The 27,780-nt window shown below is 44.0% G+C and overlaps 1 protein-coding gene across 1 annotated transcript in view; it reads left to right on the top strand.

Moving 5' to 3' along the window:
* LOC124037893 (transforming growth factor beta receptor type 3-like) overlaps positions 1 to 27,780 on the top strand; it is a 134,437-nt gene that overhangs the window by 81,511 nt on the left and 25,146 nt on the right. Inside the window, exons 5-14 of the mRNA XM_046353105.1 lie at positions 6,034 to 6,217; positions 11,568 to 11,730; positions 14,471 to 14,618; positions 19,025 to 19,214; positions 20,776 to 21,071; positions 21,784 to 21,939; positions 23,134 to 23,304; positions 23,949 to 24,152; positions 25,446 to 25,739; positions 26,741 to 26,876. Of these exons, the coding sequence (XP_046209061.1) occupies positions 6,034 to 6,217; positions 11,568 to 11,730; positions 14,471 to 14,618; positions 19,025 to 19,214; positions 20,776 to 21,071; positions 21,784 to 21,939; positions 23,134 to 23,304; positions 23,949 to 24,152; positions 25,446 to 25,739; positions 26,741 to 26,876 (1,942 nt within the window). The remainder of the gene's footprint in view (positions 1 to 6,033; positions 6,218 to 11,567; positions 11,731 to 14,470; positions 14,619 to 19,024; positions 19,215 to 20,775; positions 21,072 to 21,783; positions 21,940 to 23,133; positions 23,305 to 23,948; positions 24,153 to 25,445; positions 25,740 to 26,740; positions 26,877 to 27,780) is intronic.

Below are 27,780 nucleotides of genomic sequence, written 5' to 3'. Positions count from 1 at the left end.
ATTTTTCTCCCAATTGTTTCATTGCGTTAATCATTCCTTTGTGACAGTTATTGATGTCTATGGATGTACAACTACTTTGACGTCTACACTCTTAGAAAAAAAGGTGCTATCTAGAACCTTAAAGGATTCTGTCCGTCTGCATAGGGGAACCCTTTGAATAATCCTTTTTGGTTGCAGATAGAACCCTTTTTTGCTACCAGGTTAAACCTTTTTTTGGTTCCACGTAGAACCCGTTCTACAGAGGATGCTACATTGAGCCAAAAAATGGTTTTACCTGCAACCAAAAAGGATTATCCTATGGGGACAGCCGAATAACCCTTTTGGATCCCTTTTTATCTAAGAGTGAATCCATGCAACACTACTTTGATGTCTTTGCATGCAACACTACTTTGTAGTATTGTTAATACTCTGGGAGCCAAACGATTAACAATACCTTAACTTGGAAATGGTATAGCTTTCAAGCAGTTCTTTTGCAAGTCCTGGCTTCACACTTTATTTGTTCTTGTAAAAGTAGATGCTCATTTCTTATTTTTTCCCCAACTTGCAAGTCTTTGATAAAAAACATTGCTTATGATTGCAGATAATCCTTAATGAATCTTAAATAATGATGAGTGAGAAAGTTAGAGGTACTAAACTCCTAGGTATAACATTGGATGGTCAATTATCATGGTGAACTCATATTGACTATGTTGTTGTGAAGATGGGGAGAGGTATGTCCTTGATTACTGTCCGGTAATATGGTCAAATTAAGCAAAGAAAGACCTAGCAAATCTGCAGCTGGTTGAAAACAGAGCAGCACGCCTTGCCCTTACGGTGCATTCGGAAAGTATTCAGACCCCTTGACATTTTTTCCACATTTTGTTACGTTACAGCCTTATTCTAAAATGTATTAAATTATTTTTTTTTCTTCATCAATTTACACACAATATCCCATAATGACAAAGCAAAAACAGGGTTTTTAGAAATGTTTGCTAATTTATATATATATAAAAAACTGAAATATCACATTTGCATAAGTATTCAGACAATTTACTCAGTACTTTGTTGAAGCACCTTTGGCAGTGATTACAGAATAGAGTCTTCTTGGGTATGTCGCTACAAGCTTGGCGCACCTGTATTTGGGGAGTTTCTCCCATTCTTCTCTGCAGATCCTCTCAAGCTCTGTCAGGTTGGATGGGGAGTGTTGCTGCACAGCTATTTTCAGGTCAATACAAGAGATGTTTGATCGGGTTCAAGTCTGGGCTCTGGCTGGGCCACTCATAGACATTCAGAGACTTGTCCCAAAATCACTCCTGCATTGTCTTGGTTGTGTGCTAAGGGTCGTTGTCCTGTTGGAAAGTGAACCTTCACCCCAGTCTGGGGTCCTGGGCGCTCTGGAGTTTTTTTCTATCAAGGATCTCTCTGTACTTTGCTCCGTTCATCTTTGCCTCGGTCCTGACTAGCCTCCCAGTCCCTGCCGCTGAAAAACATCCTCACAGCATGATGCTGCCACCGCCATGCTTCCCCGTAGGGATGGTGCCAGGTTTCCTCCAGACGTGACGCTTGGCATTCAGGCCAAATAGTTCAGTCTTGGTTTCAGCAGACCAGAGAATCTTGTTTCTCATGGTCTGAGAGTCTTTAGGTGCCTTTTTAACTCCAAGCGGGCTGTCATCTGCCTTTTACTGAGGAATGGCTTCCGTCTGTCCACTCTACTACAAAGGCCTGATTGGTGGAGTGCTGCAGAGATGGTTGTCCTTCTGGAAGGTTCTTCCATCTCCACAGAGGAACTCTAGAGCTCTGTCATAGTGATCATCTAGTTCTTTGTCACCCTTCTCCCCGATTGCTCAGTTGGCCTTGCGACCAACTCTAGGAACAGTCTTGGTGGTCCCAAACTTCTTCCCTTTTTATATAATAATAATAATAATAATAATAATAATAATAATAATAATAATAATAATATAATAATAATAATAATAATAATAATAATAATAATAATATATGCCATTTAGCAGACGCTTTTATCCAAAGCGACTTACAGTCATGTGTGCATACATTCTACGTATGGGTGGTCCCGGGGATCGAACCCACTACCCTGGCGTTACAAGCGCCATGCTCTACCAACTGAGCTACTGAAGGACCACATATATATTTTGTTTATTTCACCTTTATTTAACGAGGTAGGCAAGTTGAGAACAAGTTCTCATTTACAGTTGCGACCTGGCCAAGATAAAGCAAAGCAGTTCGACACATACAACGACACAGAGTTACACATGGAGTAAAACAAACATACAGTCAATAATACAGTAGAAACAAGCCTATATACGATGTGAGCAAATGAGGTGAGATAAGGGAGGTAAAAGCAAAAAAAGGCCATGGTGGCGAAGTAAATACAATATAGCAAGTAAAACACTGGAATGGTAGATTTGTAGTGGAAGAATGTGCAAAGTAGAAATACAAATAATGGGGTGCAAAGGAGCAAAATGAATAAATAAAATAAATACAGTAGGGAAAGAGGTAGTTGTTGAAGAATGATGGAGGCCACTGTGTTCTTGGGGACCTTCAATGCTGCAGACATTTTTTGGTACCCTTCCCCAGATCTGTGCCTCGACACAATCCTGTCTCGGAGTTCTACGGACAATTCCTTTGACCTCATGGCTTGGTTTTTACTCTGACATGCACTGTCAACTGTGAGACCTTATATAGACAGGTGTGTGCCTTTCCAAATCATATCCAATAAATTGACTTTACCACAGGTGGATTCAAATCAAGTTGTCGAAACATCTCAAGGATGATCAATGGAAACAGGAAGCACCTGAGCTCAATTTCGAGTCTCATAGCAAAGGGCCTGAATACTTATATAAATAAATGAAGTATGTCTTTTTTATTTTTAATAAATGTGCAAACATTTCTAGAAACCCGTTTTTGCATTGTCATTATTGGTTATTGTGTGTAGATTGCTGAAGAAAATGTTTTATTTAATCCATTTTAGAATAAGGCTGTAACGTAACAAAATGTGGCAAAATGGGTCTGAATACTTTCCGAATGCACTGTACAATGTATTTTTTTAACACGTTCTTCTAAACAAGCTTTTTCTCTTTTTCTCTCGCTCAGCTAACGGAGTATGGATCTCGGGTTGGTTTAGATAGAGAGAGCAGGTTTGTTGAGTCCCAGTGTCTCTCTGAGTCTCTTCTTTCATATTACCATTTCAAATCACCCTAGAACGGCCTGGAGCTAATTTGGTTTTTCAGGCTTCCACCTCTAATTCTTTCAGACTAATTACAGACGTATTGCCGCAATTAAATTGATGAACTCTGCTGAGCTTGGCAAGGTTTCCCAAAGTAAACCCCAACCCTTTCCTCCGACATCTCCTCCTCTCCTTGTTTCAGCACTCGTCCACGGCTCTATATCACTTTTGATTGCTGAGGTGAGGCAGTCAGGCGGAGGCGCGGCACTCCGTCTTTCTCCACTAAAGTTTTCCTTTCCTTCCTGCCGTAGTCGTAGTAAACGTTATCACTCAAAATAAATAGCTACGTTGCGGTGAATTCTTCGACAGTATCTGTCTCCCTGGTCTTGGCATTCATCATCTGTGGTGACAATGCCAGGAACGTAGAAAGGAGCGGCCAGGGGTCAGGCAGATGTTGCACATGGTGCTGGCTGGGCCGTGTGTGTGTGTGACGTGTGTTTGTGTGTGTGCTGGAGGGAAATGGAGAACCTCTCTGTCTGGAGTTCCAAATACCCAATTTTCAAACAAACAAGCAAACACCATGATCTGAAATAATGTGTTTTGTTTTCCTCTTCCCCCTCTTTGGAAAACTTCAAAATTATGGGTAATGCAACAAACTGGGAACGATCCTAAGTGTTATGAGTTAATGTTTTAATTGGGCCTGCCAGGCAGCACGGTCAACTGCCCTCCCCATGTTAGATAGGAGGCCGTGGGAATAAGAAAAACATCATGATAAATATAATGAGGTAGGTTATCTAGACCAGACCTTGTGTTAGGGCTGCCTGGCTGGCCTGGGATACTCAGCTCTGCTCACAGTTGTACTACAGTCAGTAGTTTTTTTTCCAGCACATGTGAATGTTTATCTCTATGAAGTGAAGCATATGGGTTGAGGTCCGTTAAGGGCCAAAGGGGTGGTCTCACTCTCTCGCTCTCTCTCTTCTGTGCATTCACACACATGCATGCACACACGCCAAGCTCAGCCAAGTTACTCTCTTTCCCTCCATCCCTCCCTGCCAGAAGACAAATCAGCACTTCATTGTGGTCTCAGGGCTCCGCACACATTTTACGCTAATTTTTTGTCACTCTGCATATCACAGCTGGGTTTTGCAGTCTCGCAACCTTTTGCCTACCTAGGCTTAGGGTACGTCCCCCTGTATCACATCTGGATGCAATATATCCCGCTCTCATATGGCAAAATGATTTACTTTTAGATCATAATGCTAACTCCAAACAAACTGCATTGCTAAAAGTAGTCTATTTCTTTGTGCCTCTGATTTATTTATTTGTGTGTGTGTGTGTGTGTGTGTGTGTGTGTGTGTGTGTGTGTGTGTGTGTGTGTGTGTGTGTGTGTGTGTGTGTGTGTGTGTGTGTGTGTGTGTGTGTGTGTGTGTGTGTGTGTGTGTGTGTGTGTGTGTGTGTGTGTGTGTGTGTGTGTGTGTGTGTGTGTGAGCACGCATACACAGACACGTGTGTCTTTCAGTTGTGTTTCCTACGACAAAGACAAAGTAGCGTGAACATATGCCATCATATGTGTGTGTGTGTCTGCTGGCTACGTTCATGACAGGCAGCGACCATACCTCTCCAGCTGTATGCAGCCATTTTGAGAAAAATCCTGCACACTAGTGATGACGCACAATAACATTACGTAATCAGTAGATACCATGCATCTTATTGTGTAAGGAGACCATGTGTAAAAATACGGAGCGCACATTGCGAGAGGCCTTGAAATAATGATCGCGGATGGAGTGTCAAAGATGTCTTTGGGCAAAGTTCAGATGGAAGGTTTGAATTTGCAAAAGTGTGCTCTTCGCCCTTTTTCTGTTTGCCTCGAGGCAGGCCTTGACTTTTATTGTCTTGAATTTCTTCTTTCCCCATAAAGTGGATGAGCATGTCAATAGAGCATTGGATTTTATGGGCATATATATCTTTATCAACAAAGAAGTCCTTGTGAGTGGAAGTCTTGAAAACTAACTTCATGCTTCTTAACAGTAAATCACGTCACAGGTCTGATCCACAACTTTTTTTTTTAGCTTTACCATTTTATATTCTCAGTAACTCTATACATGTGTCTCCTTCGGTATCTGCAATAGAAACTGATGAAAGTAATCCAGAGTTATCTGATGTAAATTGGAATAAAAAAATTAAAAAATCATACCCACTGATATTAAAGGTAGATTCAGCGATATGACGTAGGTGCAGAAAGTGAGCCGCATAGTGCTCATCTCAATATCTGTCATTTCCCTGAGTCGACCATTAAATCCATGCTTATTGGTCTCTAGAACTACAAATCCTGTAAATCCCCATTCCGTATTATTGTTCCTATGGTCTCTCTCTGAGTTACTGTCACACCAGGTCCATAATGCTAGGGCTAGTCTCTTAGGACAAGTTTACCAAACGCAGATTAAGCCTAGTCCTAGAATAAAAGTACTTTTAGATTCTCTTTAGTCCAGGACTAGGCTTAATATGTGGCTAGGAAACCAGCCCATAGTGTCGTACAGAAACCTACTGTATCACAGTCATTCTGTGGAACCCCTGCCTCCAGCTCTTTTCCTCACAGGCAAAGTGATGTCCCTCTGTGGATCCTATAGCCCTGAGAAATGGCTGTAGGCTGTTATAACTATGCGTCTTAGTACACCCAATGCCATAGCAGTCTACAGACATGTCTTAGGGGCTATGTCTCCTGATGTACAGTGTCTATCTGTAACATCATTGTGTATCTCCACCCTCCAGGTATCAGAGAGCTCAGATGTCCACTTCTCTGTGTGTCTGTAAAGCCATAGTGTCTCTCTGGCTGACTGTCTGTATCGTTGTGGTATCTCTCCTTCCTCCAGGTATCTGAGGGATCTGATGTCTACTTCCTTCCAGGGAACTTCTCCCTCCACTGTCAGGTTCAGAAGGAGGTGCTTCCCCATGGCAACGAGCACCTCCTCAGCTGGGCCACCAAGAAGTACAGAGCCGTCACCTCCTTCTCCGAACTCAAGATCGCCCTGGACATCTACATTAAAGTGGGAGAAGGTGTGTTTTACTTTCAGAGGGAAGTTAGAAATATTTCTGTAAAGGACACTCTTAGAGGAAGGTGCTACCTATAACCATACAATGTTCTTTGGCTGCCCCTTTTGTAGGATAACTATTGGTTCCAAGTGGAAGCCTACATCAAAGTGGGAGAAGGTGTGTTTCATTCTGAGAGGCAGGTTAGAAACATTGCCTCAGTCCTAAGGTAGTGCCACATTTCCGTTTCGAATGCCTAGGGAGACGTTTACACCTACCTTCACTAACAGTATATTTTCTCTGCCTCGTGACAGGCCTTTTCTTCAACCCACTAAACGTTAATCAATTGGTTCCCACGCAGTAATTGCCTCTCAATGGAGGCCATTGATAGTCCTGGGTCTTACTGGACTCTAGAGAAATAAAACAATCCCAGAGAAGCAGAGCTAACACTCTCTCTGTGTCTCAGAATCACTGGTCAGCTTTCAGTTCCATTTAAAAAGCTAATAGACTTTGCCGGGAGGAAAGGACCTTTTCTTTCTTTTGTAATCTGGCTGTTTGCTTTCCTTGCTTGTCAACTTTTCTTCATTGACTGTGAGCCCAGAGTCAGTGTAGTGAGGAGGAAGTGACTGATGGAAATGCAGAGCAGGTTTGTGAGAGGGTCTGTGTCTTCGTAGTAGGTTTGTGAGAAGAATCGCTGCTCTGATTGCTAGCTGTAAAATGGCGCCGGAGCAGGAGTTTTTTTGTTAGTTTATCTGCGTTGTTTGTAACTTATTTTTTAAAACTATTTTTGTACATAATGTTGCCACTACTCTCTCTTTTGACCTAAAATAATTTCTAGACATCAGGACTGTGATTACTCACCACGGGCTACCAGAATCCTTTTTATTATTTTATGACTCTTGACGAGCCCGAGGCGGAGGATATACGGCTCCCTCTGGAACAGGCCCTGACTCCAGTGATCTGTGTGAAGAGGAGTTGGAGAAAGAGAGGCCGGAGGGTGGGCTGCCTTCTGTGGAATAGTCGGCGATTGAATAAACCCCCACTCCCCTCAATTCTGCTAGCAAACATGCAATCTTTAGACAATAAAATAGACAAGTTATTGGGAAGATTAAACTACCAACCGGACATTAAAAACTGTAACATCCTATGCTTCACGGAGTCATGGCTGAACGACGACAATATCAACATACAGCTGGCTGGTTATACGATGTACCGGCAGGATAGAACAGTGGCATCTGGTAAGACAAGGGGCGGCAGTCTATGTATTTTTGTAAACAACAGCTGGTTTAGATATCTAAGGAAGTCCCAAGCCATTGCTCACCTGAGGTAGAGTTTCTCATGATAAGCTGCAGACCACATTACCTACCGAGAGAGTTCTCATCTATATTCTTTGTAGCTGTTTTACATACCACCACAGTCAGAGGCTGGCACTAAGACAGCATTGAATGAGCTGTATTCCGCCAAAAGCAAACAAGATAATGCTCACCCAGAGGCCATGCTTCTCGTAGCCGGGGACTTTAATGCAGGGAAACTAACATCAGTTTTTACCTAATTTCTATCAACATGTTAAATGTGCAACCAGGGGGAAAAAAAACTCTGGACCACCTATACTCTACAGATGCATACAAAGCTGTCCCTTGCCCTCCATTTGGCAAATCTGACCATAATTATGTCCTCCTGATTGTGACTAGATCAATAAAAAGTGGTCAGATGAAGCAGATGTTAAGCTACAGGACTGTTTTGTTAGCACAGACTGGAATATGTTCCGGGATTTCTCCAATGTCATTGAGGAGTACACATTTGTCATTGGCTTCATCAATAAGTGTATCGATGACGTCGTACCCACAGTGACCGTACATACATACCCCAACCAGAAACCAATGATTACAGGCAGCTACCGCATTGAGCTAAAGGCTAGAGCTGCCGTTTTCAAGGAGCCAGGAAGCGTATATCCCACTATGCCCTCCGATGAACCATCAAACAGGCAAAGAGTCAATACAGGACTAAGATCGAGTCTTACTACACCGCCTCAGACGCCCGTCGGATGTGGCAGGGCCTGCAAACCATTACAGACTACAAAGGGAAGCAGAGCCAAGAGCTGCCCAGTGACATGAGCCTACCGGATGAGATAAACTACTTCTATGCTTGCTTCGAGGCAAATAACACTGAAACATGCATGAGAGCACCAGCCTGTACCGGAAGAGTGTGATCACGCTCTCCGCAGCCGTTGTGACTAAGACCTTTAGACAGGTCAACATTCACAAGGCCGCAGGGCCAGACGGATTATCAGGACATGTACTGCGAGCATGCCCTGACCAACTAGCAAGTGTCTTCACTGACATTTTCAACCTGTCCGATTCTGTAATACCAACATGTTTTAAGCAGACCACCATTGTGCCTGTGCCCAAGGACCTTAAGGTAACCTGCTAAATGACTACCGACCCGTAGCACTCACGTCTGTAGCGATGAAGTACTTTGAACGGCTGGTCATGGCTCACATCAACATCATCATCCCAGAAACCCACTCCAAGTTGTATATCGCCCCAACAGATCCACAGAGGATGCAGTGTCTATTGCACTCCACACTGCCCTTTCCCACCTGGACGGAAGGAACACCTATGATGGGAATACTATTCATTGACTACAGCTCAGCATTCAACACCATAGTGCCCTCAAAGCTCTTCAATAAGCTAAGGACCCTGGGACTAAACACCTCCCTCTGCAACTGGATCCTGGACTTCCTGACGGGCCACCCCCAGGTGGTAAGGGTAGGTAACAACACATCCGCCACGCTGATCCTCAACACAGGGGCCCCTCAGGGGTGCGTGCTCAGCCACCTCCTGTTCTCCCATTTCACTCATGACTGCACGGCCAGGCACGACTCCAACACCACCATTAAATTTGCAGATGACACAACAGTGGTATGCCTGATCACCGACAACGACGAGACAGCCTATAGGGAGGAGGTCAGAGACCTGGCAGTGTGGTGCTAGGACAACAACCTCTCCTCAACGTGATCAAGACAAAGGAGATGATTGTGGACTACAGAAAAAAGAGGACAGAGCATGCCCCGATCCTCATTGACGGGGCTGCAGTGGAGCAGGTTGAGAGCTTCAAGTTCCTTGGTGTCCACATCACCAACAAACTAACATGGTCCAAGCACACCATGACAGTCGGGAAGAGGGCACGACAAAACCTATTCCCCCTCAGGAGACTGAAAAGATTTGGCATGGGTCCTTAGATCCTCAAAAGGTTCTACAGCTTCACCATCAAGAGCATCCTGACTGGTTACATCACTGCCTGGTATGGCAACTGCTCGGCCTCCGACTGCAAGGCACTACAGAGGGTAGTGCGAACGGCCCAGTACATCACTGGGGCCAAGCTTCCTGCCATCCAGGACTTCTATACCAGGCGGTGTCAGAGGAAGGCCCTGAAAATTGTCAAAGATCCCAGCCACCCTATTCATAGACTGTTCTTTCTGCTACCACATGGCAAGCGGTACCGGAGCGCCAAGTCTAGGTCCAAGAGGCTTCTAAACAGCTTCTACCCCCAAGCCATAAGACTGTTGAACATCTAGTGAAATGGCTACACAGACTATTCACATTGCCGCCCCCCTCTCTACACCACTGACACTCTCTGTTGCCATCTATGCATAGTCACTTTAATTAACTCTACCTACATGTACATATTACCTCAACTAACCGTTGCCCCCGCACACTGACTCTGTACCGGCACAGAGTTTTTTACTGGGACTGTTTCAAGTCTCCAAGCAGTTTTGGTCCAACACACAAAGGAGGGATCCATTTATGGTATTCTTTCCTTCTTAAAACTAGAATCCTTAGTTGCTACATCCATTTCTGGAATTATAAATAAAAATAAAAATATATATACCCATTGATTCTTGAAGACTATAACTTAGAAATGCCCCATGAGCTTAGTTAAACTTTCATACCCCATCAGAACCCAACATATGAGCTTGTTTTACTCTGTTTGTAAACAATGCAAACATAAGAAAACACTTCATAGCCTCGTAAACATGTTTAAAATGATACTTTTGATATCACGGATGGTCAGTCCATCCATAGGTCTGTCTATGAATTTGAGCGTGGTTACATTTCTCCGGGCCCATCCCTCCACTTTTTAACTAAACAGGGATGGAGAATCACTTTGTTATTGTTTCTACTAAAGATTCTAGCTTTAACCCCTTGAGCTACCAATAAACAAGATAATAAGGGCCTTGTTCCTTAACTTGTCTGTAAGAAGACCACTTCTGAGAAGCAGAGTTTGTGGTAAACCTAACTGGAAGGCATTAATGGGTATAGCAAATGTCAACTGTTCTTTGACAACTGTGAGCTGTGAGTGGAGACAAAATGTCAGAGCTGTCTCCTCTCCACCGGGCAGTAGAGTTACTGTAGCAGGGACTAAGGCTGTTTGAAGTTGAGGGCTTTCCTCCACGGATGTTGTGTGATTGATCCATTGAAGCCATGCTTCACTCTTTCCTTCACTTCATCACTCCCCACTGGTCCTTTGTAAACCGAACCGACAGCACGTCCAACTTCATCCTACGTCAACATCCAGATAGATAGGGCACCTCATTTCTAACAACTATCTTTCAACTGCAAGACAGTATCACTGTGACTGCCAGGAGTAGAGTCCTGGCTCTGTTACACATTACAGCCGAGGTATGTACTGTTCTCTCCATGTAATCAATCACTTTGGAGGAAAACAGAGAGTGTGTTGGTGCTTAGCCTTGAAGCAGTCATCTATTCAGCCACTCTCTCTGTCATTAGACACTGTGGCTTGGCGAAGGCCCAACGTGCCATGTTTACCTCAGTCCCCCCCCCCATCTCTCTCTGGTACTTTTTCACGAGGCTGGACAGATTTCCGCTTTGTGTCCTACCAGGTACTTAAAACAAGAAAGAGGGGGGCACGAGTGGGTCTAGGGAGGAAGATTCCAACCTCTTTAGTTTATATTGTCCAAGACCTTGTTTGCCAAATAAGGAAGCATCTGGGCTTAACTTTTCATGTTTTGTAAAAGACTGAGAAGAGGATCGCATGCCCCGACAGTTGGATGGAGAATAATAACACTTGAGTAAATAAATGGTAGTCATTTAGAATGGTGGGAAACCTGACAGGAATGACTGATTGGACGTGTTTATGACGGCTATTGTTCAACATGTCTTTTCATTTTCCCAGAAACATGAATCATAGTGTTCAATGCAAAAGCTGTCTGTAATGTCCCTGTCTTTTACCAGCAACCCCAAAGTGTTCGGATATCTCAGAACGTTGGCTGAGCACCTCCAGTGTTCGAATTATACAATGAGTCATAGTCTCATCTCATAATCTCATCTAATCACCCTCTTCTTTCGTCTTCCAGACCCAGTGTTCTCAGATACCTGTAAGATTGACAACAAGTTCCTGTCTCTGAACTACCTAGCTGGCTACGTGGAGCCCCAGCCCTCTAAAGGCTGTGTCCTGTCTGGACCAGACCAGGACCAAGAGGTCCACATCATTGAGCTGCAAGCACCCAACTCCAGCAGGTCAGTACTGTAAACCAACACAACCATAACACAACCATAACACAACCAGAACTCCAGTAGGTGAGTACTGTATCCCACCACCAGAACCAAAACATGGTCCAACCCAAATAAAACGCACATTTATCCAGTTTAGGCTGGGTTCCTGGACACAGATTAAGCCTAGTTCTTGACCAAATAACACTTTCAATGGAGATTCTCTATTGAACGTGCTTTTAGTCCAGCAGTGGGCTTAATCTGTCTCTGGTAATCTGGCCCTTTATGTCAATCACACTAACTCTAAATATAAACCTTAGTGATCTCAGTGTAATTTCCCTATTATACAAGAGGTCAAGATGGTTTCTCTCTTCAGGATGGTTTCTCTCTAGTCTCACTGGTAGTCTGTGTTGGATATCAAGGAAGAGTAGGATAATATTGACCTTTTGAGGTTTATCTCAGACTCAAAGTCTGAGGGTGCCTCCCAAATGGCATCCTATTGCCAAGGGCACTACTTTTGACCAGAGGTCCATGGACCCAGGGTAAGACACTTTGTCTTACCGTGGACTGATGAACATAACGGCTTTTAAATATGCTTTTGTAACCCTTTCCAGCTTTATGCAAGTCAACAATTATTAATCTTAGGTCTTCTGAGATCTCTTTTGTTCGAGGCATGGTTCACATCAGGCAATGCTTCTTGTGAATAGCAAACCCAAATTTTGTGAGTGTTTTTTATAGGGCAAGGCAGTTCTAACCAACATCTCCAATCTCGTCTCATTGATTGGACTCTAGGTTAGCTGACTCCTGACTCCAATTAGCTTTTGGAGAAGTCATTCGCCTAGGGGTTCACATACGTTTGCCATCCTACACTGTGAATGTTTAAGTGATGTATTCAATATAGACAAGATAAATACAATCATTTGTGTGTTATTAGTTTAAACACACTATGTTTGTCTAATTTGATGACCAATTTATGCAGAAATATAGGTAATTCCAAATGGTTCACATACTTTGTCTTGCCACTGTAAGTATTCAGACCCTTTACTCGGTACTTTGTTGAAGCACCTTTGTCAGCAATTACAGCCTCGAGTCTTCTTGGGTATGATGCTACAACCTTGGCACACCTGTATTTGGGGAGTTTCTCTCATTCTTCTCTGCAGATCCTCTCAAGCTCTGTCAGGTTGGATGGGAAGCGTTGATGCACAGCTATTTTCAGGTCTCTCCAGAAATGTTAGAACGGGCTCTGGCTGGGCCACACAAGGACATTCAGAGACTTGTCCCAAAGCCACTCCTTGTCTTGGCTTTTGCTTAGGGTCGTTGTGCTTAGGGTCGTTGTCCTGTTGGAAGGTGAACGTTCACCCCAGTCTGAGGTCCTGAGTGCTCTGGAGCAGGTTTTCATCTAGGATCTCTCTGTACCTTGTTCATCTTTCCCTCGATCCTGGCACCTCTCCCAGTCCCTATCGCTGACAAACATCCCTACAGTATGATGCTGCTACCACCATGCTTCACCGTAGGGATAGTGCCAGGTTTGCTCCAGATGTGACGTTTGGCATTCAGACCAAAAAGTTCAATTTTAGTTTCATCAGACCAGAGAATCTTGTTGCTCATGGTCTGAGAGTCCTTTAGGTGCCACTTGGCAAACGCCAAGCGGGCTGTCATCTGCCTTTTACTGAGGAGTGGCTTCCGTCTGGCCAGTCTACCATAGAGGCCTGATTGGTGGAGTGCTGTAGAGATGGTTATCTTTCTGGAAGGTTCTCACATCTTCACAGAGGAACTCTAGAGCTCTGTCAGAGTGACCATCGGATTCTTGGTCACCTCCCTGACCAAGGCCCTTCTCCCCCGATTGATGCTTTTGGCCTGGCGGCCAGCTCTAGGAAGAGTCATGGTGGTTCCAAACTTCTTCCATGTAAGAATGATGGAGGCCACTGTATTCTTGGGGACCTTAAATCCTGCAAACATGTTTTGGAACGCTTCCCCAGTACTGTGCCGTGGCACAATCCTGTCTCAGAGCTTCACGGACAATTCCTTTGTCCTGATTGCTTGGTTTTTGCTTTAACATGCACTGTCAACTGTGGGACCTTATATAGACAGGTGTGTGCCTTTCCAAATCATATCCAATATATTGAATTTACCACCGGTGGATTCCAAACAAGTTGTACAATCATCTCAAGGATGATCAATGGAAACAGGATGCACCTGAGCTCAATTTCGAGTCTCATAGCAAAGGGCCTGAATACTATACTACATTATTCTTAAAACCTGTTTTCACTTTATAATTATGGGGTACTGTGTGTAGATTGATAAGGAAAATGTTTTATTTAAGCCATTTTAGAATTAGACTAACGTAACAAAATGAGGAAAAAGTCAAGGGGTCTGAATACTTTCCGAATGCACGGTGTATATAGTGTAGGTTGGCAACCATTTGGGACGCAACTTCTCGTGGACTGTAGTCTGCATTTCCAGTCTGCCGGGTGATGGCCTCACTCTCCCAGCGGTGTGATTACTCTGTATATGCATTAGGAGCCCAGAAATACAGGGAATATGGCAATCATGATGTATTTCACCATACGGCTGCTATGTGGTCTGGTCTGCTACGCACATGTCTTCCTTTTTCTGGGAAGACTTCCAGTTTCTTAATCAGTTGGCCAGACAGTGGGAAGACATGTAAATACTGAGTGTTTTGGGTCTTCCAAAACTCTTATGGCTCTCTCCTGGCTGGCTTTCTTTTCCCTTCTCTCTCTGTCTCTCTATTTCCCTCCCTGAGCAGTGCGTTCCAGGTGGATGTGATTGTGGACCTGAGACCACTGGAGGCAGATGTTCCATTGAAACGTAACGTCGTGCTGCTGCTGAAGTGTGAGAAGTCTGTCAACTGGGTCATCAAGGCTCACAGCGTCATCGGCAAACTGGACGTGGTGGTACGTATAACGCTGAATCTGACCGCTTACGGAGAAATATTTAGTTTCTAAATAAAAAAATACTTATATTTTCAGTAACAGCTTGAGAAAGTGGAAAGTGCAAACTGGACTTGGGTGGTGCGTGACTCAAAACGTCGCTCTGAACGTAACAAAAAACAGCCCTTCTATTCATGGAGTTCATGTCGCTTCATGCCATTTGTTATGTACTTTCTCAAGCTGTTCTCTGCCATAGTGGTGCCTGAAAGTCTAGTTGTGCCCAGTCATTCTGAATGGGGGCTATTGACTGTTAGGTCTAAATGCCACCCATAGTGGCCTGGAAATACGATCAATCTGACGACATCACAATGATGAACAAAAGGTTTTTCTACTACTGATTTGCCTCCTTTTGAAATGTTTTTGTATTTCCCAGCCACTGTAATGCCATTGTGCTAAAATCATCATCGGCTCCAATTGACAATGCTCAGTTGGGCGTCAGTCCTAAAACGAATGTTCAAAGCAATAGGGACAAAACGTGCAGCTCATGAATAATAGGAAGGTGCTGCTTTGACCGAAATAAACCATTTTTCAGTAGTTGCACTTTATTTAATGGTCAACTCCAGAGACCCAAGACTCCATTCCACAGGTTTCTAGCAAACCAAGTGGCAAGACTGCTATTGAGCGTTTTCTTTTCTATTGAGTAGTTCAACTTTCAGATGTTAACTGCCAAGATCTTTTTTCACTGTCTGAATAACGCATCACAATCAGAGGAGGTTGGTGGCATCTTAATTGGGGAGGACGGACTCGTGGTAATGGCTGGAGTGGAATCAGTCGAATGGATTCAAGTACATCAAACACCTGGTTTCCACGTGTTTGATGCCATTCCATTAGCTCCGTTCCAGACATTATTATGAGCCGTCCTCCGCTCAGCAGCCTCCACTGATCACAATGGCACGAATGGTATTTGGGGAGACAGGCAGAGGATCCATGTCACAACACATGACTAGACAGGCACAGCGGACAGACGGGCATGTCCCCACTTTTCGCTGCTGACCGATACATTTGTCACAATCCGAGGAGTGTTGAAGTGGCACCTGGTTTCAGCCTGCCTGCAGGGGAGGGAGCGAGGGATGGAGGGATAAAGAGATGAACTGTGAAATATCATGCTGACAGCTCCAAGGGTTGTCATCGTATTGAATGAGGAGGGGAGAGGGGGAAGAGAGGAGGAGGGGAGGCGATACGATATATTTTCATAGGCCAGGTTCACACAAACTGTATTTTCATTGTGCTCACAGCCTCGCACAGCCTGACCTGTTTGCCGTCCATCATAATGTGAATGATGAGCGTTGCTGGCTTCAGGCCCTGTTTGTATCCTAAATAGCACCCTAATTCCCCATCTATGTGGATTGCATTGCAAAAACAGTGACGAAACAATCACTGCTCAAATACTGTGTAGTACCTCAGTGACTGGCTATCTGTCTGTAGAATTGAAATATTGTGTCCTACTTGTTAACATTGACACTCACAAACACTGTGGTCGTGTATACGCTTTCAAAAAAATAATTGACTAAATCCGTTCTAGTCATTGAAATACATACACGAATTTACACGGCTTACACTAAGGACGATATATTTGGTTTTAGGTTAACAGTAGGACATTATCCAATGACCATATTTGCTCTGGCATTGCATGTTTACCTCCCACTCAGTCTAGACATGTATGTTAAAAAAACTAAATAGAAGTCATACACCTTACACCTTTAGCACATAGCCATTAGATACCTAGTAGATATGAAAGGTGTTTTGCCTATTAATTTATAACAAAGTGACATTGACACAATTTATCCCAAACCAACCTGGCCTGACCTTCGCTCTATCTTCTCTACGAGTCTCTCCAATGGTCCCTATGCTATGCTGACTGCTGACCTCAGTGGAGGTGTGTTGTCTTATGGGCTCTAGATACCTGCTTCTCTGGATTGGTTCCACACTCTGTAACAGTGATCCTCATGCAGGCAGACTGTGTGTGTGTGTGTGCCTCTGCCAGTCCATGACTCTGCACTTCTCCCAGTCAGCCAGCTCAGTTCAGTCCGCATCCCAAATGGCATCCTATTCCTTATGCAGTGCACTACTTTTGACCAGTGCACTACTTTTGGTCAAAAGTAGTGCACTAAATAGGGAATAGGGTTCCATTTGGGATGCAGGCACACGCTCAGCCCCATCCACTGCCTGCCTGCCAGCCTGGCTGTTTGTACAGCTGCCCTTTAGGCTGTCACTAAATCAATCAGACCAGCAGAGCAGGGCTATGGTTGGCTACAGTAGTGGGCTACTCTAAGAGAAACATTAGGGGGAGTAGGGGACTGGAAACTGGGAACACATGTCAGCGATGTGCTGTGCTGCTGACCTATAGTTTACTGTACTGCGAAAGTACTAGCCTGGTCCCATATCTGTTGGCATGACATGACATTTGGCATGAATGACCATAGGATTTGGCAAGACAGCACAAAGATCTGGGACCAGGCTAGGAAATTACAGGCCAGGGCCAGACATAGAGTACAGTACTGAACTCAGAACAGCATAAATCATTGGGAGGAGTTCAGTTATGATGGGTCAGATTTGTTTTTCACTTCTGGTTTTGATTTCTGAGTTTAGAACCCATTAATCAATCTAGGACCAAAGTAAACTGAAACTGCCCAGTATCATAGCAAGGGTTTCATTGACAAAATGCTTACTTAATGCTGTGTGTGTGAGTGTGTGTGCATGTGATCGTGAGTGTGCTTGCCTGCAAGCCTCCTTTTGCATGTGTGTCCCAGTATAAATATCTGTCTTTGGGAACCAGCCACTGTGTCAGAGTGAATATCTCAAAACAGAGAATGTCAGCTATGTATGTGATATGATAGCCTCGTAAAATCAAAGTATTGCTAGCTACTGTCAGAGGATTGGCCACAGCTCTGCTCCTGCTCCAGAGGACAGAGGGGAGCTGCATCCCAAATGATGCCCTACAACTTATATACTGCACTACTTCTCATCAGAGCCCTATGAGCCTTGGGGAAAAGTAGGTCACTAAATAGGGAATAGGATGCCACTTTGGACAGAGTGGATCTGTGGGAAATGTCTTTGGGAAAGGATTAGCCCTCCTCACATTATACAGCATGGAACACTGGGGAACTAATGAGGAATTCTGGTAGAAATCTGACACATTATACTTAGTCCCACCATTGATCAGGCTTTTGGTGTGTGCGCGTGCGTGTGCACGTGCGTGTGTGTGTGTGTGCGTGACCCTTCACCACTGCTACATTGGTCAGGGCCTTTCCATGCCAAGACCTAAAATGTCTCTTTTGACTTTGATTCTTTCAAGATATGAGAGTAAAATTAATATTCTCACACTTTCATTGTGGGTTGTGGTCACGCTGGCTTTTGAAGCTCTATAGGGAAGTTTTACCATTTCATACAGTCAGACAAAGGAAATGAAACCAACATAGACCTAGAGATTACTGGTAAATGCTGCTAACTAGAAAAGAAGAAAGCACCCACTTTGGTTTGTATAAGACTGATGACGGCAAGGGCCTCCCGAGTGATGCAGCGGTCTAAGGCACTGCATTGCTGTGCTGAGGCGTCACTACAGACTCTGGTTCGATCCCATGCTGTGTCACAGCCGGCTGTGACCGAGAGACCCATGAGGCGGCGGACATGAGGCGGCGTTGTCCGGGTTAGGGGAGGGTTTGGCCGGCCGTCCTTGTCTCATCTTGCTCTAGCGACTCCTTGTGGCGTATCACATGCAAGCAGACTTCGGTCGTCAGTTGGACAGTGTTTCCTCCCACACGTTTGTGCGGCTGGCTTCCAGGTTTACCGAGCACTCTGTCAAGAAGCAGTACGGCTTGGCAGGGTCGTGTTACGGAGGACCGATGACTCTCGACCTTCGCCTCTCCCGAGTCCGTAGGGGAGTTGCAGCGATAGGACAAGACTGTAACTACCAATTGGATACCACGAAATTGGGGAGAAAAAGGGGTAAAAGTAAAATGAAAAATACACATTAAAAAAGACTGATGACAGCAGGTAGATTACCAGTTAATAGCATTGGGCCAGTAACCAAAAGGTCACATGTTCGAATCCCCGAGCCGACTAGGTGAAAAATCTGCCGATGTGCCCTTGAGCAAGGCACTTAACGCTAAATGACTAAAATGTTCATGAAAAAAATTATCATGACAAAGAGTGTGCTGTCGTGTAAGATATGGTTGTGGTGTTCTGTTTCTCAGAAGAAGAATTCATAGCAGTTTTTTCTTTGTTGATAACTGATTAAAAACTCCTTGAATAAAATCAATTGCTGGTAGTTTTGCCTCTACCAATATTTCCTCTACCAATATTTCCTCTACCAATATTTCCATACAGTATAGGCTACTAAGCCTGTTAATTCCTATTTTTTCCCCCAATAGACGTCAGATACCATCAGTCTGAGCCCCAACACAGAGAGGCTGATGGAGGTGTCTAAGACCCCCAAGCACCACCTCCCATCTGGCTCTCAGGCCCTGATCAAGTGGGCAGAGGAGCATAGCTATGGACCGGTCACCTCCTACACCCACACCCCTGTGGCTAACACCTTCAACCTGAGGCTCAGGGAGCCAGGTAAGACACGCCAGGCCATTTACATTAGACTCAGAATTGTGTTCCAGTACTTGACTGTAATTAAACTAATACGGTAGATCATGTACAGTGGGGCAAAAAAGTATTTAGTCAGTCACCAATTGTGCAAGTTCTCCCACTTAAAAAGATGAGAGGCCGGTAATTTTCATCATAGGTACACTTCAACTATGACAGACAAAATGAGAGAGAAAAAAATCATTGTAGGATTTTTAATGAATTTATTTGCAAATTATGATGGAAAATAAGTATTTGGTCACCTACAAACAAGCAAGATTTCTGGCTCTCACAGACCTGTAACTTCTTCTTTAATAGGTTCCTCTGTCCCCCACTCGTTACCTGTATTAATGGCACCTGTTTTAACTTGTTATCAGTATAAAAGACACCTGTCCACAACCTCAAACAGTCACACTCCTAACTCCACTATGGCCAAGACCAAAGAGCTGTCAAAGGACACCAGAAACAAAAACAAAAATTTTCTCATTTTGTCAGTCATAGTTGAAGTGTACCTATGATGAAAATTACAGGCCTCTCTCATCTTTTTAAGTGGGAGAACTTGCACAATTGGTGGCTGACTAAATACTTTTTTTGCACCACAAACAGACCTAGGTTTAGTCAATGAAATAAAGATATCTACAATGTAAATACATTAGCTATGCTTTGATTTATACACATTTTTCATGAGCATACATTGTTAGAAATGTATTTAACTGTTAAATAATGAATGTCTACCACAGACCATCACAGTTGAACTGTTCTTAAAAAGACAATATCAACAAAACTTGGGCCAGTTTCTGCTCTGTGCAATTTCCATGGCTCTAAAACCACCAGATTGCACTTTAACAGAGGCCTCTCTCTCTCTGTCTCTTTCTTGCTATTTCTCTCTCTGTCGCTCGCTCGCTCTTGCTCTCTCGCTCTTGCTCTCTCTCACTCTCACTCTGTCTTGCTCTCCCTACTTTCTTTCTTTCTCTTTCTCTCGCTCTCTCCCTCCTTCTTTCTCTGTCCCTCTGAGTGTGTGCATGCATGGTGTAGGTGTCTGAGTGTACGCACCTTTATGTGCGTTTGTGTGTGTGTCTGACTAAAGTTGACTGTAAATTAAACTAATACGGTAGATCATGTATGACAAACAGACCTAGGTTTAGGCAATTCAATAAAGATATCTACGATGTAAATAAATGAGTTATGCTTTGATTTATAGGCATTTTTCATGAGCATACATTGTTATAATGTATTTAACTGTTAAATAATGAATGTCTACCACAGACCATCACAGTTTAATTGTTCTTATGAAGACAATATCGCCAGATCTTGGGCCAGTTTCTGCTCCGTGTAATTTCCATGGCTCTAAAACCACCAGATGACACTTTAACAGAGGCGTCTGTCTGTCTGTCTGTCTGTCTGTCTGTCTGTCCGTCCGTCCGTCCGTCCGTCCGTCCGTCCGTCCGTCCGTCCGTCCGTCCGTCCGTCCCTTTCCAGTCTGTGAGTGTACTCACAAATTTGTGCGTTTGTCTCTGTGACTAAAATGTGTGTGTTCTGTGACTTCCAGATGTATTAGATCCCCTGGAGTCCATGTTCCTTCCAGACCTGTCTATCCCGTGGGACACCAACCCCCTCCTGTCTGGTGGTCCGGGGGGTGCTGCCTCGCGCTCCGGTGGCCTGCCCTTCCCCTTCCCCCCACCCAAGGAGCATGGCCTGCCCTACCTGTCCCTGGAGGACCGTTCCTGGCTGGGAGGGGAGCAGGGTGGGGAGCCTGAGGAGCAGCAGGGGACCCTCAGTGTGGGGCTCAGTGTTCAGTGTGAGGAGAACAGGATGGTGGTCAGCATCGACAGAGAGAGTCTGGAGGTGAGTGGATGGATAGTGTACTGTAGTAGACAGCCAACTGGTTTATCAATAAGACTAATTGTGTCTGTAATAGAAGACAGACTTGGTTTATCTCTGTGTCTTCCTCTTTACGTAATAGTGACTGGTATGGAGTTGAATGAATTGTGTGTATTTTCAACGTGTGTGTGTGTGTGTGTGTGTGTGTGTGTGTGTGTGTGTGTGTGTGTGTGTGTGTGTGTGTGTGTGTGTGTGTGTGTGTGTGTGTGTGTGTGTGTGTGTGTGTGTGTGTGTGTGTGTGTGTGTGTGTGTGTGTGTGTGTGTGTGTGTGCGCTACTGTGTTGTGCTATTGTGTGTGTGCATGTGTGCTCTACAGTGAAGCAGGCGGAACACAACAGACCACATCACAGTGTATTAAAAGACACACACTGCAATTAGGGATAGTTATGGTTAGAGTTGGACCATCCTGTGGTTTTTATGTCTTCCGGGAACTTAATATCACACCGAGAAGTAGTCTGTGCTGTATAGTGGCATAGTGACGTCTAATGCCAATGAAGTATAGTGCCACATTGTGTCTCAGGAACCTCTTCTGACAGTATTGAGATGATTTGTTGATCATGATTTTATTTTATTGCAAATATTCTAGATTATTGATTGACATTAAAAAATAAATAAAAAAGTTTTTTAAGGCTTTATTAATTTACTTTATATTACTTACGTTTGTCTCTTTCCTCAGGCCAGTGGTTATGGTAATGCCAACCTGACTCTTCAAGACCCAGAATGCAAAGCAACGGTTAACTCCACCCACTACACCCTAGAGACGCCATTGGAGGGCTGTCAGACAACCAAGTACCCCATGCACCCCAGCTCTATGGTCCTCTACATCAACTCAGTGAGTACCACACACAATGGCTACAGCATCTACAAAAACGAATCGAGGGCCAGTTTTCCAGACGCTAGTCTTGCATTACCATACTCCCAAGTCTTGTGAAGCCTGAACATTTAAGCAACCTGGACCCAAATAAGCCTACTCCTGGACTGAAAACGAAAGTTCAATGGAATATCTCCATTTAAAATAGTTTTTAGTCCAGAATTAGGATAAATCTGGGTCCGGGAAACCAGCCCTATGAGTGCTGTATCCCCCAACACTAGCCTGTTACTCAGTTATCTCTATTGAAAGCATGGGAGAAGCACCCAGGGAAAAATTTAAGACAACACTATGAAAATGTAATGAGGTTCAGTATTACCGTCAAACCCTTTCTGAGAAGAGTTTATCATTAACATGGAATGCAACATGTGCTTTCACTAACAAGCAACGATAAATCACTTCTCTGCGGATCTATTAAATCATTTTCGTAGCAAATTTAGTACAAGTTACAAAACACATTTGGGTCCAAATACAGATTAGAAATAACAGGCACACACCCAAAGTTCTCAGACCCCTATGGACAAAACAAATTAATCTTCATTTATCTGTTTCTCAATATATCAAAGCCCCATATCCTTGTATGGTCCTTGTTTGTCCCATTCTTCGATAAGGTGTTTTAATTACTTATCTACACACCAGCCAGAATAAATGAAATGGCAATGATAATAATTCACCTAATTTAGCCCGTGTCCTCCACCCCTAACTCACCTTTGACCCTGTAAACGTCTGAAGTACAGAGCAGGCTTCCCTTGTTTCTTTAAATGGACAAAATGAGAAATATGCTTCACAGGGTCTGCCTGAGAGAGCTCTGGACTGTTGAAATCTCTGGACGTTCCCACGTTTTTAATTCCAGCTCATCTGTTGCAGAATGTTTTGGCAGCTAGATTCAGATCAGAGCCCTGTCACTGGTGTCCTGGGCCCTTGAATGAAGCAACACCATTCACACACAGACAATTATTAGAAAATAGTTTGGCGCCGATCACTGGGAAAGTGTCCTGGGGTGTGTCTCATATGGCTCCCTATTCCCTATATAGTGCACTGCATTATACCAGAGGCCTGACAAAGGTAGTGTTCTATAAAGGGAATAGCTAGGGTGCCATTTGGGACGCATGCTGTATCTGAACTGATGTGTTCAACTCCGCTGTGGTTGACATCCAGATCTTGATAAGTCCTGCTGAGCCTAAGGATGGGAGTGGTGGTCCCCCAGATGACGAGGATCTAGAGTCCGGAGACGTGACCTTCCCTGGGGAGGCAGATGAGCTGGAGAGGCTGGAGAGGGCTGCTTTCCTGGGGCACACCACGGATCCTGATCACAGATCCTCTATTCTGGTAAGACATCTATAATATGTTTCGATTCTATATGACTCACTCTCTCTCAGGACCAGAACACAGGTCATCCACTCTGGTAAGACATTTAGCTATATGACTCTCTCCATTATGATTATTAGGTCTCCCTCGAAAAAGAGGTTGGTTTTTAACCTCAAGGGACTTTATTCTGGTTAAATTGAGGCTAAATGAAAAAGGAATTAAGAGTGCAGCTTTGCTTGACAGGGCCTGCCTGGGTTTGAGAGAGCTGGGAGTCAAGACCAGACCACTAATCACAAATAAATTGACTCCCATCTTATAGATGGCGCCGTACTATATGGCTGCCGTCGTGCGCCGACCCAATTTACTCTTTTGTTATTTTTTTGTTGTGCGACTTTTTTTTGCAAAAAAATCCTCCGAAAATCCTGTCCTCTGAACATCAGATCGGCAGTTTACTAGCCTCAATTTTGGCTTCAACTTCAACTTTGACTTATTTGCCTTGGGCTATTTGTTTAATTCCTGACGAATTATATATTTTTTTGATTGGCTTGTCTCTCCTTCTCCATCCAGTTCAACTGTTTTGATTGGCTGTCTCTCCTTCTCTGTCCCCCTCCCCCAGTTCAACTGTTTTGAATGGCTGTCTCTCCTTCTCTGTCCCCCTCCCCCAGTTCAACTGCACCTACAGAAAGAACCAGAACACCCTCGGAGGATCAGGATCATCAGGATCGTTTTCCCACTTCGCCCCAGCAGCTAAGGAACCAGTCAGAACCGACGTGATGTTCAACATGGAGCTGTACAACACCCAACTCTTCCGCTATCCTTCAACCCAGGCCTTCCACACCGTTTCCAAAAATAAGCAGGTCTTCGTAGAGGTAAATGGAGCAGCGAACTACTACAAATGCACTGTACCAGGCTGGCTGTAACCGTTTGGAATATATTGAAGTAATACAGTGTGTCTGTTGTATTTGTTGGCTGTTTGTGTGATTCGCTCAGATGAAGATAGTTAGTAGGCTAGTATCCAGATGTTAGAACCTGAATTGTCGGAGCGATTTCACAAGGTGTGTGTGTTCGTGTTTCTGTCTCTCAGATATGAGGCCTGTCAAAACAACAGTGAGGACTGTTCTGTGTGTATGCTGTGTCTGGACTGTCGGGTCTACTTTCATCTTTGAATGTTTTAGCCTCCACGGGGTCCGTTGATATTTGGTCTGAATCGGGAGAATATAAAGGGAACATCTCCTCTTTCTGCTGTTAGCTTCCCCGCAGCCATGGTCTCTGTCCTCCCCTCAGTGTCCTGGCACATATGGTACTTCTATTTATTCTGTCTGGCAAGTCCAGAATGTACCTTGCAAATAGTACTGAACAATTATTACTAGAGAGGTCCTACAGGGAGGTTGTGTAAGAAAAGCTAGAGATTCATACTGAGCCCACTCTCTCCCACATCCACACCTCTCACACTGGGATGAGACCTGCCATGCCCTGTCCTGGTCCCTGAGACTATGGCCCAAACTAAGGTGTGTAGGAAACTGCTGTTGTGTTTAAGTCCCTGTCGAGCATGAAAGCTGTCATTTTGAAAGCGGCGTATGTGTGTGTGCCTGTGCATGCATGTCTGTGTCTGTGCTTTTGACTGGGCAAGCTTTTTGACAACCTTGTCATGGTGATGGCACCGACACAAAACAGAAAAACACATTTAGGTTTTCAGTGGAAAAAAAGGACAAAAAAGCAGCAGAGGGATAATATCTCATGGAAATGCCTTGTGGTCTGCCGTCGGAGAGATCCTCTTCAAATGTTTTGAAGGGACTCAAATCCGCTTCAGGATTTGTGATTCTTGGACCTGATAACACTCTGATAGTGTTCCTTTTGCTTGTTCTCTGTGTTAAAACAAATTGTCAGGTCCTGGACTGACAGAGAGTGTACGTATGCCAAGATGGTGCTCTTCACACAACTTTGCAGGCCGAAACGGATAGTTTGTCAATTTGACAACGTCGATGAGAGGTTTCAACAATAAAATCATTGGATACCTTTTAGAGGCTATATCAATCATATAGCCTGAGCCTCCACACATTGCTGACACGTTATAAATGGTAAAACATTTGTATGACTTGAGTTTATTTTTTCAATAAAAAATGACACTACTTTTTTCCCTTATCTTTTCTCCCTTGCTTCAGATTGGCGCCTTCAAAGTCGACCCAGAGCTAGGGTTCATGATCCAGACCTGTTTCATCTCGGCCAACTCCAACCCGAACATCCCGTCTTACTACACCCTGATCGAGAACATCTGCCCTACGGACAACACGGTCAAGTACTACCCTCAGAGAGACCTCCCTATTCCCCACTCCCAGACCGACAGGAAGAGGTTCAGCTTCACCTTCAACTCATCCTTCAACGAATCGTTGCTGTTTCTGCACTGTGAAATGTCTCTCTGCTCCAAGAGACCCCACAACAACCAGGGACGGGCTATGGTACGTTGTCTTTCTTTCGTGTCTGTTCATCCTGTACGCTACGACCTCTGAAACAAAGTAGAAGAGAGAAGCATAGAATTTTGATTTGATATCAGTAATATCATTCATTGGGATATATTTACTGTATGTTTTGAATAGAAAGGGGGGAGTATGAAGAGTTGTGGAGGTCGGCCCAGGGATTGAACCCTGGAACCCAGGTGTTGTCCAGAGCCGGCTGTGCCACTGCTAAACCATCTGCCTCTTTCAGGGCCCAACTTCAAGTAACATAGACTCAACTGGCATGACCTGAATCTGTGGTCTGTGCAATGATTCATACATTTTATAGTCATTTGAGCAGCATCTAGCGTAGGTTAGGTCTGGGCTCCAGTCTGCGGAGACTTGGCACCAAGCTAGGCCTGCTGCACAATCTGCCAGTCTCAATCCATTCTGAACCAGAAGCAGGAAGCATACATCTACTTAAGGTTTCCTAAGTAACCATCTGTAGAACCAAAACAAGCCACTAGCTCAAGTGTCACTTCACTTTTCCTTCCTTTGCCTCGCTGTAATGTAGCCTCTCTCTCGCTCCCTCCCACTCTTTCTATCTCTGCTATGTCATTGCACTTTCATAACCTTTTCCAAGCAGTTCTTTCTGCTCAGTGCTCCCCAGCCACCCTCTATCTGGGTCTCTGATGGTATTCTACATTAAAACGGATTCAGAGTCAGACTGGGGCTCCAAACTGACTCACAGTATAGGGATCAAGGGAAGGAACACAAGTTTTCACTAGGTATGATTTCCCATAAATTATGTGTGTGGTCAAAGATCAAAAGGGATGATTCGTCTTGGGCAAAGGTGTAGAGATTTGATGTATCGATTGGTCTTATAAACTGCTTTTGATCATATGAATACATGTAACAGTCTCATGGCTGATAAGTAAATCATACAAGAAACTGTACATTTTAATGGGAAAATGTTTACATGTTTACATATGAAATGAATTCCTATTGTGTTTCACTCCATGCAGTGTATCCAACCGGACGAGGCGTGTACGTCTGTCAACGGAGAGATCATCCTAGCCATGATGATGAACGCCAAGACTTCTACCAAGACCCTGGTGGTGGTGGTGGAAGGACATGACACAGTGGAGAAGGAGGGACCAGGTGAATGGACTAAGAAAGCTAACGTACTGTACAGACCTCATATGCAATGTAACCTCTATGATGAACCAGCTTATCCAGAATATATGGGGAGGATGGCATAAATATGCTGGAGTAAGAAGTACTTGAAAGTACTCATTCCCTCTTTCCCTTCTTCCCTTACTCCCAATACATCAGAGCAGTGATGTAGTCAAGTCACTAAACCTGGAGTCCGAGTCGAGTCCCATGTCCCTAGTGTTCGATTACTTTATACTCAAGCCACGAGTCTCTTGGTAGTGCTAAAAGCTGCGGTCCAACCATTTAATTTTTTTTTTTTTTTAATGATATTAGTGTTGCACATTTGTAACGCTAAATAGGTAATACAGCCATCTAACATTTTCTGTTGTAGCTAATATGTTGAATTATGAAGATAGAGAGATTTTCTGACAACAAATCAAATCAAATTTTAGTCAAAGTCTGAGTCACCACTGGTCGAGTCATGAGTCATGATAATCGTGACTTGAGTCCGAGTCAAGTCCGAATCCTGGACTCGAGTACTACAACACTGTATCATCATATAATCTTAGTGTAGTCTCGCAAGACATACTGAACGTCTCATTCTAACATTATATGGCCGTCTTTGTAAATAATAATTTGTTCTTAACTGACTTGCATAGTTAAATATAGGTTACATTAAAAAATATATATATATATATATGAATGTCTGTGGAGAAAGTGTTAACTGAGACACACTGTATGTGCAGCCTGCCCGACGAAGACACATGCAGAGAGCTGAGCCAGTTGGCCAGAGGAGACAGAGCTGTGTTGAGGGTCATTGAAGAAGAACAGGAAGACAGAGTAAATAAGAGAACTGGGTGGCAGGAAGGACATCCCAGAGAAAACCAACTTCAGTTCTGCAGGAAGAGAG

The sequence above is a fragment of the Oncorhynchus gorbuscha genome, linkage group LG06, assembly GCF_021184085.1.
Source record: "Oncorhynchus gorbuscha isolate QuinsamMale2020 ecotype Even-year linkage group LG06, OgorEven_v1.0, whole genome shotgun sequence".
NCBI lineage: Eukaryota > Metazoa > Chordata > Actinopteri > Salmoniformes > Salmonidae > Oncorhynchus > Oncorhynchus gorbuscha.
This window is presented reverse-complemented; position numbering and strand designations above follow the sequence as displayed.